Below are 13,127 nucleotides of genomic sequence, written 5' to 3'. Positions count from 1 at the left end.
TCATTATCCTCATCTCATAATAAGAGTATCGATATTCATCTATAAAATCAATTTAACGATGAATACATCAAGTCAGACTTTAACTCTGATCTCATAACGATGCTTATTGCATGTAATATAACCTTATCCATTGCTAATCATCTACGTTCAAAAAATTTATGGAGAAATACAAGGGTAAACATATCCCTTCCCGAGGAACCATCATTAAATTAATGGAGGACGTTGGTACTGATGTCATATATAGAAATACATATAAAAATGTTTTGAGTCATCCACACCAAATGACGATCAAGTTATCAGTAAAAAGTATTTACGAATATCGAAATAGAACTCTGAATTTTGTACTATCTCACAGTAAGTATTCAATTTTTTTTTAAATCTAACCATAAAATATGATTCTATTTTAGGTAAACAAATCAAGAATTATGATACACAACTCAGTAAAGGGCAAAAACAACTGCTTAAATGGTCACAACAACGGGGGTAGTAGCTTTGGATGGTTGGCAACTAGTTTGTCTGAGACTACTTACTTCTCTTTAAGATTTGGGTATGATAATTAGGTTTTCCAATATTACATAGTTAATAAATATTACTTTTTTATCACTTATTGCTTAGCTATGGTTGATGGGCTCCAAGAAGTGGTGTTCAGAAAACTCATAAAAGACAAAACAACTGTTTAAATGGTCACAACAACGAGGGTAGTTACATTGGGTGTTGCATTATAATTAACAATTGTGTATATCCTTCATGATAATAGTATGTTGTTATATAAGCATACCTAAATAACGGGGGAAAATCTTTTTTGATGCTCTTAATAGGGAGTAATATCGCCGGACATTACTACATAATTAGCTTTTGCTCTAAATCTTTACGATGAATTTATTTCTAACATTTTTTTTATTAATATATTTATTGTCTAATTTTATGATTTTGACATTTACTTTATTATTAATAATTAGTTAGATCTCATCGGTAGAGATATATCTATCCTGTGCACAATTGTATATAGCAACTTCCACATGAAGAAAAAGGGGTGATGATCTTTTTGATTAAACTTCAAGTTTGGCTTGTGTTTTGCAACTGAATTCCGATGTCAGAACAAGAAAATTGTATTTGGATCAATCTATTATTTCAATATTCTGTATTTATAATTTATTATTATTAATAGTTATATGATTTTAATTGTTTAATTATGTATATTTAACTTAAATATTTAATGGTTTACTTTTTAGTATGTAGATTATATTTAATTAAAGCCTTCTTTTTTAAACTTTGAGCTTCAAATATATTTCAAATACTCTACTTTGTCGTTTCATTAGCTATTATTCTGAGAATAAGGTTCATAATGAATTACAATTTCATGGAGTGTGACGTTTTCAAATCTACTGTAACGGATAAAAAACGTCAAAGTCAATTATACGTAGTATATCTTCATTAAACATTTTGCTAAATAAATACATTCCTTATACCCTCAAAAATCATACTAAAGCAGGCAGATGATAATCACATCAGTATTTTAAACAATGATACCATATGTCTTTTTCCCCCCTCCTCCTTGCACACGTTTTTCTCTACAATATTATCAACTATAATTATGATACACAACTCAGTAAAGGGCAAAAACAACTGCTTAAATGGTCACAACAACGGGGGGAGTAGCTTTGGATGGTTTGCAACTAGTTTGTCTGAGACTACTTACTTCTCTTTAAGATTTGGGTATGATAATTAGGTTTTCCAATATTACATAGTCAATAAATATTACTTTTTTATCACTTAAGGCTTAGCTATGGTTGATGGGCTCCAAGAAATGGTGTTATCATAAAAGGCAAAAACAACTGTTTAAATGGTTACAACAACGAGGGTAGTTACATTGGGTGTTGCATTATAATTAACAATTGTGTATATCCTTCATGATAATAGTATGTTGTTATATAAGCATACCTAAATAACGGGGGAAAATCTTTTTTGATGCTCTTAATAGGGAGTAATATCGCCGGACATTACTACATAATTAGTTTTTGCTCTAAATCTTGACGAGGAATTTATTTCTAACATTTTTTTTATTAATATATTTATTGTCTAATTTTATGATTTTGACATTTACTTTATTATTAATAATTAGTTAGATATCATCGGTAGAGATATATCTATCCTGTGTACAATTGTATATAGCAACTTCCACATGAAGAAGAGGGGTGATTATCTTTTTGATTAAACTCCACGTCTCACTTGTGTATTGCAACCTAAAGTTATGACATATTTAACTGAATTCCGATGTTAGAACAAGAAAAAATTATCTGGATCAATCTATTATTTCAATATTCTGTATTTATAATTTATTATTATTAATAGTTATATGATTTTAATTGTTTAATTTTGTATATTTAACTTAAATGTTTAATGGTTTATTTTTTAGTATGTAGATTATATTTAATTAAAGCCTTCTTTTTTAAACTCATACAAAAATACAGGTCCTGATTTTCACAGTTATAAGTTAAGTTGTATCAGCATTTGCGAAGAACAACTGCCTGAATGGTCCCCAATGGGGTGTTACCTTCAAATGGTATGCAAGGTGTTTGTCTAGTATCCGTTTCTCCGCGTAAACTCTTGGGTACAGGGCCGTACGTCAGTATTGCGCTTTGTCCGCTTCAGCGGACCAAAAAAAAAAAAAAAACCTTACTCAACCGTCCACCAATCATATAGGTATGTAAATATAGATGAATTAAGTCATAATTAATTATTAAAATCTGTTATATATATGTGACTTATGACCAACTCATAATAGTACTGAGTCATTATAATGAAGTTACATATTTGTAGCACGTCCACCCAAAAGGAAGCTAGATAATTTTTCTCATTGAACATGGAATACATTTTCCAACAAATTATAGTTCATTTAAATGAAAAAATGATTCTGATTAATCCTTTGGAGGCACCACAAATTGTACTTAAAGTAGCCAAAATTCACCGGCACATTTATAGAATTAGTAAATTAATAAATTATATCTCTAAGACAATATTGGGGCCAAATTAAGTCACATAGATAAAACGGAGGTTTTGAATTACAGTTAACACTCTCGGGTATCTCAATTCATCCCAGAAATTTGAATTCAAATCCTGTAATTTACCGTAATATCTCTTTCAAATATTGCCTGTCATTTTATAAATATAACTGATTGAACCTTTGAATATAAAACGCGTTTTCCGCTTCCCGTGATACATTTCTGATAATTAATAAATTACTGCAACTATTTTAAGAGTACTTTACAGCCAAAAATAAAAAACAAAGACGCACACAACATTTTTCGTATGGATTTAAAGTACTTCACATTGAGTGGATATTTGAGTTAGATGTTACGTTTAACGTTACTGGTTGCAAATGTTAAGTACTTTACAGCCAAAAAAAAAAAAGATGCACACAACATTTTTCGTATGGAGTACTCTTGAAATATTTAAGAGCGCAAGAATTTGTTTCATTGAATACAAGATAAATTAAATTATCCCTGCTTAAAAGGGACATAAATAATAGTTATGTACTTTTTAGAGTGGATTGTTGCAGTAATTTATTAATTATCAGAAATGTATCACGGGAAGCGGGAAACGCATTTTAACAGAGAGTTGTTGATTTGTTCTATCTGTAAGAAGGAAATACAAAAGGACAACTTTAATGATCACAAAGTTAAACTCCATAAGATTGACCCCAGCTGCAAGTATCAAGTGAAAATTGATCATAAGAATCAGAAAACACTGAACTTTGCTGTTAAGAAAACTTCCTCTGCTGCATCCTCATCCTCAGTCACTGCCTCCTCCTGTCTCGATGACCCTGCTCCAGTTGAGGCCTTACTGCCTGAACCAAGATCTGAAAAGTCTGTTTCTGCTGAAGAGAAAGTTACTGCAGACACAGAAAATAATGGCGACTCATCAAATTACCCCAGCGGACGGATTTCTCATGGAATAAGACTTCCTAATCTCGATATCGGACCAATCTTCTCTCTGGAGCAGCTCTCTGTAGTCAACAACAACAATATTCCCTCTGCAGAGGACTCTGAGACTAGCGACAATGTCCAGGGAGGTGAGAAGAGCAAGACTGAGGAGATGGAGTTTGTGGACGGAGGCCCAGAGTACCCTTTCGTCTTCACGAGCCAGTTTCGTGACCCGATACTTACCGGGTGGGAGTCAAAGCGGAAGGACATCCAGACCAGAACCAGAGTGGAGACTGAGCGGGAAACTGTGCCTAAGGTCGAGAGAGATCATCCTCTACAACACAAGTTACAAACATACAGTCCTCAGATAGATGACAAATACTCCAGAGACTTTCTATATGATTGGTTCTGTAAGTTCCCGTGGCTAGAATATGACGAGGTTGAAAAGTCAGCCAAGTGTTTCATCTGTTCCAAATTTTCCATTTCCAACCTTGGGAAATTTGAGTTCAAGACATGGAAAAACAGTTCCTCGTTGAAAGTTCAGTCTAACAACAAAAAACACAAACTGTCGATCGAAAAGTGGATCAATTTCCTCACATCAAAGAGAAAGAATACCTCGGTTCTCGGCCATGTTCAGTCTCAACATGCTGAGGGAGTCGTGAAGTGGCGAACTTATTTGAGGTATCTTTTCCAAACTGTTGGGTTCATCGCAAAGCAAGGATTGGCTTTTAGGGGCGATTCGGGAAACAAGAGAAAAGTTGACGGAATCTAATAAAAACAATCGAGGAAACTTCTTGGAGCTTTTGTAACTGCGTTCAAACGACAATCATATTCTCAAAGATAAACTGGAAGCCGAAGTCAAAAAAATTTGTTCAGCTGGGGCAGGTTTTGCCAAATGGACTTCACCTGACATCCAAAATGAGCTGATAGAGATTATAGCATCCAAAGTGACGGAAAATATAATTGAAGATGTCAAGACTTGTGCCGGTGATGATGACTACTGGTTCTCTGTGATTGTTGATGAGACATCAGATATGTCAAACACGGAGCAGTTCAGTCTGTCACTGGGATATCTGAAGAGTGAAGGCATCAAGAAAGAGAGCTTCCTCAAGTTTGTAAAAGTTACCCAGACTGACGGCAAATATTTGTTTGAGAAGCTTCACGAGGCTGTCAAGGATCTCGGCCTTAACCCCGCCCGCACCGTCTCCCTGGCCGCGGACGGTGCCTCCAACATATCCAGCATCAAGAAGTGTCTTGCCGCCAGGTGGAAGGAAGCAGCCCCACTGTGTGTCTACATCCACTGCTACGCCCATGTCCTCAATCTTGTAGTCAAGGATCTTCTCTCAGATATAACCCTGTTGAGAAATACAATGGGGACAGTACAAATTTTATACAACTTCATTGAAGGGTGGCCAAAGAGGTCAGCAATCTCCAAGTAGATGAAGATAACAAGTAAAGATGAGGAGCATGCCAAGGTGATGACCCTGAAGAACCAGTCTGCTACCTGCTGGAGTATCCGCTACGATGCTGTACACGCTGTATCTCTAGGGATGGTCAGAACCATGAAGACCCTCATAATAATGAGAAAAGATAAAGATACATTGTCGAGTTCAACAGCAACTTCTCTGCTCAACAGCATCTTTAGTCACGAATTTGTTTTCGGCATTGAACTGTTGAAAACACTCCTCAGACACACATCTAGCTTGTCAGATGAACTTCAAGGCAGAAAGATTGACTTAACAAAGGCACAGAAACACGTCAACCTATTGATTAGGACTCTTAAAGATCTTAAGAATGAGAAAATCTTTGAATTAATCTGGAAACTTGCTGAGTTGAAGTCGTCTGAGATGAAATCAGTATTTGACCAGGAGGCCCCAATTGATTTGGAATTCAAGGAGGCAAGATTCCAAGGAGAATAAAGTGGAAAGGAACAACTGAATCCTACTTCCGTGAAACACATTTCGATGTTGCAATCAATAAGATTGTACTAGAGCTTGAGCGCAGATTTGCCACCGATGATACAAACATCACAATGGATCTCATTGCAATCGTCAATGACAGTGAAGTGGAGACCTGTGTCATTGAGCGTGTCGCCAAGCACTATAGACTTGAACTCGAGCAGCTCCAGTCAGACCATGCAATCTTTCAGCAATTCAAGGTTAATATTATAATGTTTCATTTTGCATTATATGTTTAAAATTAATGTTTCTCTAGGCAGATATTGACACAGAAGACATGGTTTCGTCACAAATTGCTGCGGAGTTAATAAGCTCGGGAGCGTTCCGCCTGATGCCGGAGCTATACAAGGTGATCGTTATCCTGGCCTCAATGCCCATCAGCAGCTGTGAGGCGGAGCGGTCATTCTCCTGTCTCAGAAGGCTCAAGAACCACATGAGGACCACCATGGACCAGGAGAGGCTCTCCTCCCTCACCCTCTTGAACATGGACAGGATGATGGTGGACAAGGTGCTCCATGAAGACATGGACAGTTTGATTGACACCTTTGCGTCAAGGAAAGAGAGAAAAAACTTCTTCTTCTAATCATGATAAAGAACACATGCATTTTTTCTTCATTTTTTTCAAACACATCACCACGTATACATGCGAGTTAAGAACATCAAGACTTGTGAACATAATTTATTTTCTGTCGATGTAACCGTTTCATGGTATATTATAATCTTGTTCATTATCTTCATCCGTTATTATTTAAAAAATATTTAAGGATGTTTAAATTGTTTGACTTAATTGTATAGTTCAAAAATTTTCTCATTCTTGCACCGTGCATTTTATACTCCATTATACTCCTTCCTTTGTGAATAGGTCGGCATTGACTTTCCGTCTAGAGTTTTTCCTTTTCATTTTATTTTTCCCAATGTTTGCCTGAAGAAAATAATGGTCAGACAGTCCATTGGACGATATTCTTGCAAGATTTAATCTATGCTGTAGCATTTGCCCTGTTTAAATATCCCACGTTCACCACTGAAAATCAACCGTTCACCCTTGTAAAGCGGACCGAAAAATCTTCCTGACATACGGCACTGCTTGGGTATGCTCCATGAATTCGAAAATGTAGATTTGTAATTCGTTTAATATAATTATAAGTATTTTTAGTGTATATGAAGTATGATAGGATGAAGATTGATTTTATTTCTTCTCATGATTAGTATATTTATTTATTTATGAAAATGTTCGATTATATTTTATATATATATATAATTTACATTTGTCACCAATAACTTTTTGAATCCATTTTTAATATTTAATGTTTATAACTTCAATTTCCTATCATTCATCATTATTATTTTGTTTGATTTTCATTGAATAACTTCTATTAAAATTTATGTTTTCAGTCTTTTTTATTTTGCACATAGTATTTTTTAATTAATATAGGTATGTTACAAAATCTGAAAAAAGTCAAAATATAAGTTTGAAAAGGGACTCCTACGCTGTGTATGCAGTGTTTCTTCCCATATATATCTAAAGTTCATTGGCTATTCCCTGAGAAATCCGGAGATTCGTGGTCAAAATTTTAATCCGGCTTCTGCTTGAATTGCACGTACTAAGAACTGGTTTCTTAAGACTAGCGTATTAAATATGACACACGGAATTTGTCATTATTATCTCATAAGTCATTATCTTATAAGTCTTTCTCCCCCCTTCTCCTTGCACGCGTTTTTCTCTACAAAATTATCAACTTTATTTATAACGCGTGTACGACTGATGTTTGACTTCCACCACGCTTTTAATATTGAGTTCATAGTAGATGAGTGGTTGTTTGCTCTGTCAAAATCTGTTTTTCTTTCCCAACAGTCGTTATGATACTTTAAATTGAAAAGTGTAGCAATATTGAAGTCATAAACTATGAGTGGTTGTATGTTTTGTGAAAATATGTCTATCTTGCCCAGCAGTCGCTACAATACATTGGATTGAAAATTCTAGCAAGCCCGATCACATGATGGTCTAATCTTGTTTTTATATTAACCTTCCCTCTATACTATATAGTAATACTTAAGGATGTCAATATCGACTCAATTGCGATAAGCATAAATAGAAAAATAAAGTATATGTTGGTAAGAGCAAAATATAAATATTCTTATGAATTATTTCTCCCAATATTGAAAGTGTTTACTTATCAGCGAGCAAGGAGGATCATAGTTTGTAATGATCTCTGTCAGCACATATGTCGTCCCTCAAAGTTACCAAATTTTATGACATTCTCTCAGGCACTTTAACATTAATTGCAATTTAAACAATATTCCCATCCCTAATTAATACTACATAGTATAGATGCACGTATTAATAATAACATTAATACTGAATACGTACCTATGCAAAGACTACTTGAGAGAAAAACTGGAGACATGATTAACTCAGTAGCTGACTGTAGTCCTTCAAGTTTATTTCTTCATAATTATTTGCAATTTAGACAATATTCCCATCCCTAGTAATAATACTAAATTTATCTTTCCAGTTAAAATGAATCATCGCTAACTTAAAGTACATTGTGAATTTCCTTAAAATAATAATATCAGATGAGAGCTTGCAGATGAGATCAATGCAACTGATTAAAACTTCCTAGGACTGAGGTGTTATATCTGGATGTTGAACTTGAGCACTTTGATGAGTGGAGATAGAAATTCGAAGATTATATAATTTTTATGAAGGGTAGTTTTCAAACAATGAAACGACAAGTAAGTAACGGTTTTGTGGAGTCTTTAGATGACATTTTAGATATCATTAAAGAGAAATTACGCGAAAAACGCTAAATTATTTTTCACAGAGATTGGTTTGAAAATATATATCAATATCTGGATGAATCCTATAATAATTTTTTAACCTAATAAAAAGGATTATTTGAAAGGGCTTAATTATGTATTATTAATTATTTGTATTAATAAAAAAATTGTTTCCAGGATTGTATGCGGATTAAGAAATGAAGATGCTAGGCGAAATCATCGAAAATATCTTGATGATATTTCTTAGTACAGTAGTTACCAATAGTAAACAAGAGTTATAAATTACTTAGATATAATTTAAACCTTTCTATTTTGAGGGAACGTCTGGACAGAGACGTCCAGTTGTGGGAGACTAAGTCACTTTTCATGATGTAGGAGTAGAAATTGAAAACGTTTTTGACTTGTAATGACTAACAAAAAATAATAATTCTAATGTAATTTCAAATGTTGTAGGTATCACAAAACACTAAGCTATGATAGACATAGCTGTTCAACTAATAGAGAGGATCAAGACGAGAAAAATTTAAAACAATCCCAGGTACTGAATGTGATGTATTTATTTGTGGATAAGATGACGTTAATTACCCTGAAGTTGAAGGCTATTTGGGAGAGGTTTTATCAACCTCGATAACTGAAGCAAAGGATAATCATATCAGGCGTATTAGTAAATTAAATGCAAAGTTTGGGTTCAATGGTCGATGTTTCAATCATATATGTTTGTATGTCCAGGCGTGACTGGTATTTTAATGTATTGATATGCAGCGAAAGAATTAGGATTTATGTCTAAGAATTATCCAATGCCTGATTATTGTTATAAAATTGAATCAAATTAGACCTGTGTACAAGATTTATTTAAAGAGCTCTCGGATGTGTTTGATAAAGGTGAGAAGTTGCAAACATTTGCGAAGAAGACAGGTAAATTAAGTGGGGAAAATTTATGATGGCATTGCCCAAGTAGAGAAATGCCCTAAAAGATCATGGGAAGAGTCCAGCTGAAAGAATATTAAACCCCCAAATTAGATCTACGGTTCGTACAATAATTAAAAATTTACAAAGTCAGCTTTTAACATCATGGAAGGAGAGAAGGGATTTTTAATATGCAGAAGGAATGAATATCATGATTGAAAAACCCAGAATCTTAAGGAGATTGAAAAAAATGCCCAAGTCAAAATACAAAGTAGAATGTCAATGTTTTGGGATATGAATAAAGCTGTAATTGGGAAAGTTAATCCAAGAACTTATAAATTAAGGTTAGGAACTGGAAAAGTTATGCTAAGGAATCGGAAATTTATAAACCCTTGTAAATTGTTTAGGTTTGAGGAGCTTGTTGGGGTCTGACAGAGTTAGTTATACAATTAATGTCCCAAAATGAATGTAATGTACTTTAAGTTGGCAGCACCATGCCCCTTTGCAATGGTCAGCAACTAGATATAAGTATCTCCCTTCTTGAGTATATCAATATATATAATAGAATATCCTAGTCCTCTCGTGTACATATGTCTCTGTTAATAAACTAATACCTAATAAATTCCATTGTTATACCTGGGTCAAGGTCAATAGAAATACAAGGTTATACCTTCATGTAATCGGCTTACTATAATTTTCAATTTGATGCATCTTACCGACTACTCGGCAAGACGGACAGATTTCGACGAAACATGCAACCAATCATATTATATGACGTCACTATGAAAAAGCGTGGTGGAAAACAAACATCAGCCGTAAACACGTTATGTCATAACCTTGTATTTCTATTAACCTTAGCTTGAATGTAGTAAAAGTATGGACTACTGGTATGCAGAATAAAAAATGGAACCTAAAGTAAGTCATAAAAACAAACTTTATTTTACATAGTTATGATGGGTTTTTTTTCCTTTTTTTGTTATTTACCGACAGCGCTAATGAGTTATGTCGAATGCCAAATTAAAATTTTTATTATTATTTTACACGCACAGAGAAAAAGTTTTTATTTACGTCTCTAGTTGTTAGTTATTTCCTAGATGAAGTAGTCATGCAATTCTAAGATATTTAAAATGAACTCAAAAAATGAGTTGTCGACAAACATCCATACAGTTTACTTGATTAATTTAGAAGTTATTTTACCTAATATCTACCAACAAGAAATCTCATGGAACTGGTGAATTCCTTTCATAGGTAAGTTGTGTGGCAAATTTACAAGTTGATGACTTCTATTTTAAAAAATGAAATTTTATTTCAACAATCAGTTCAATGAAAATGAACAAATCAGTGTTATTTTGAAAAAATAATCACTTATGAAAAACTATTGTAAAGATAACTGTCGATGTAATTTATATTCAAATAACTTACTTCAATACCATAAGTAAAAAATGTCCCATCAAAAAATCGATCAAGCAAAAACATTTGACCTACATTCAAAATAAATATTAGAAAATATATTAAAAATGTCTATAAACTAATTTTACCTCCTATATTGACTAAAGCTAAGAGTTCGCAAAAAAAGTATCTATATGCCCAAAAATTATGATGTTTTAGGTTGGAATACATATAATCTATTAGCAACTTTTTTTTCAACTTTTTTTCCACTTCAGATATTATTCCTATGAAAATTAAAGGAAGTATAATTTTTTAATTATAATATTATTATAATTGTGTTACCTAAATTTAAATCCATTCTTAATGCTGATATTTTTCCTGCTTCCCAATTTTTCCATAACCACCTCGGTATATAAAATAGTAAAGCCTTTATAAAAATTTCAAAAAGTGTATATGTATAGTTACTTTTAAACCTGTTTTGGGATTGTAATATCTTTGATATAACTTACCTGAAAGAAAAGGCAGAAACAAACCCACTGATAATATTTATGATATCTTCTTTCTTCTGGATCAAGTGTTTTATCCACTCCTGGATGTGCTACGTCAAACCCAATTCTTTTCCAGAAGGCACTCGGAATTGTGTACGTAGAATGTATCCAGCAGTAGGTATTGAGCACATCTTCAGGAATGTCTTTCGAATGTATACAGTCTATTGGATTACCAACGTATTGTTTAGCTGATACAATCAGACTAAAAGCGAACATTACAGTGGTGGTCACAGAATAGTGAAGTCTAAACACCCATGAATCAATATGAACATGTGAGACACGTAGCAGTCCTCTCAGTTCTCGAAATATCTCCAACATGTTTCAATATATTTTCAATATTTTTTAGAAGAAATATAGATGTATTCCTTGTGTCTGCATTTTGTAGATTACAATACATACAATTATATAGTCATGGCATTTTTCAAAGTGACTTTTCTGATAAGTATGTAAGTATGTGTATCAACCGTCTAATAAAAGTTTGTACTTTAACACTCATGGCTTAAAAACAGCGAACACGCTTAAAAACAAAGTGTTTATTTGTATAAACTGAAATTTAAGGAATATTTACTATACATTTGTTAAAACATCAACTTCTCAATGACAAATTTTCTATTTTTTGTTGTTGGATCGAAAAAAAAGTTTGAACTGAATTAAGTCGACATCAACACAACATTTGAGAAAAGCTTATAAATATTAAATTTGTAGTGATGTATATTTACGAAATTATGATATAACTTTATTTAGAATCCGTTATAGTTAAAATTTATGAAGTTGTTTTTTTAATGTAAAAAAAAGGACACACGTCCATTCTAGCTATAGTTAATGTATTGTCAAAGATTAATTTTCTATAAATACAATGAAGCAAAATGAACTTGCTGAATAAATAGTCATTGTACAATTATATATTTTTTCCCCGAAATATTATCTATATCACCCTTCAAAAAGGTATTTTTTCTTTTAAAGAAAAATATAAGAATTACATACTTATAAAATGTATAGCGTGAACGGGTCTAAAGACTTATTAAATACAACAATACCCTTTTCAAATAAAACAAAATAACAATAAAAATTATTGTTCGAGGTAAAAAATTAAAAATCCTTTCCGAAAAAGTTATTGATTTTTTTATGGAAAAAAAACTATCTGAATAAAAATGCGTGTTCCTTTTCGGAAATGGATTGATTAATTTCAAAAGGTATTATTTATCAAAAATTCAATCAGCACGAATCTTTAAAAAGATCTTGGGGGCTATGTATAAAATACGTACATAGGTAGCGGAGGAGAGGATTTTTATAAAAGCTATAATAAATTTCTCAATTTATGTATACCAAATGAGAATCTGGGAGAGGGACAAAAAAATGTCACAAGCTTGCGTACATACTTTGTACATTGTCTTTTATGCTACATGGTTGATTTTCATTTTTCTGAATTAAATTTTAATGTTTCAAAAGCCTTAAATACATACTTATATTATTTTAAGTAAAAAAAACCGGAATTTGCTTGAGAAAACCAACGATTACCATACAATATCATTAAAAAAATCGTTTAAAAAACCGATATGGATCCATTTATATCCTTAAATGCACTTGAATTTTTTTAGTACGATTTTAAAACGTATTTCAATGTT

The 13,127-nt window shown here is 32.8% G+C and overlaps 1 protein-coding gene across 9 annotated transcripts in view; it reads right to left on the bottom strand.

Moving 5' to 3' along the window:
* The window catches only part of LOC121126775 (innexin shaking-B), a 53,095-nt gene that overhangs the window by 28,771 nt on the left and 11,197 nt on the right, over positions 1-13,127 (bottom strand). For 5 of the 9 annotated variants that reach the window (XM_071892110.1, XM_071892114.1, XM_040722109.2 and 2 more), the window contains exons 3-6: positions 11,464-11,937; positions 11,297-11,381; positions 11,104-11,238; positions 10,988-11,046 (exon numbers count right to left, since the gene is read on the bottom strand). In XM_071892110.1, the coding sequence (XP_071748211.1) occupies positions 10,988-11,046; positions 11,104-11,238; positions 11,297-11,381; positions 11,464-11,820 (636 nt within the window). In that variant the 5' untranslated portion in view covers positions 11,821-11,937. Of the gene's footprint in view, positions 1-10,987; positions 11,047-11,103; positions 11,239-11,296; positions 11,382-11,463; positions 12,725-13,127 lie in introns of those variants that run through there. The other 4 variants (XM_071892111.1, XM_071892112.1, XM_040722110.2 and 1 more) reach the window with 3 other exon arrangements.

Source organism: Lepeophtheirus salmonis, chromosome 12 (genome assembly GCF_016086655.4).
Source record: "Lepeophtheirus salmonis chromosome 12, UVic_Lsal_1.4, whole genome shotgun sequence".
Classification (NCBI taxonomy): Eukaryota; Metazoa; Arthropoda; class Copepoda; order Siphonostomatoida; family Caligidae; genus Lepeophtheirus; species Lepeophtheirus salmonis.
Note: the sequence above shows the minus strand (reverse complement) of the source record. Positions and strands in the feature narration are given on the sequence as shown.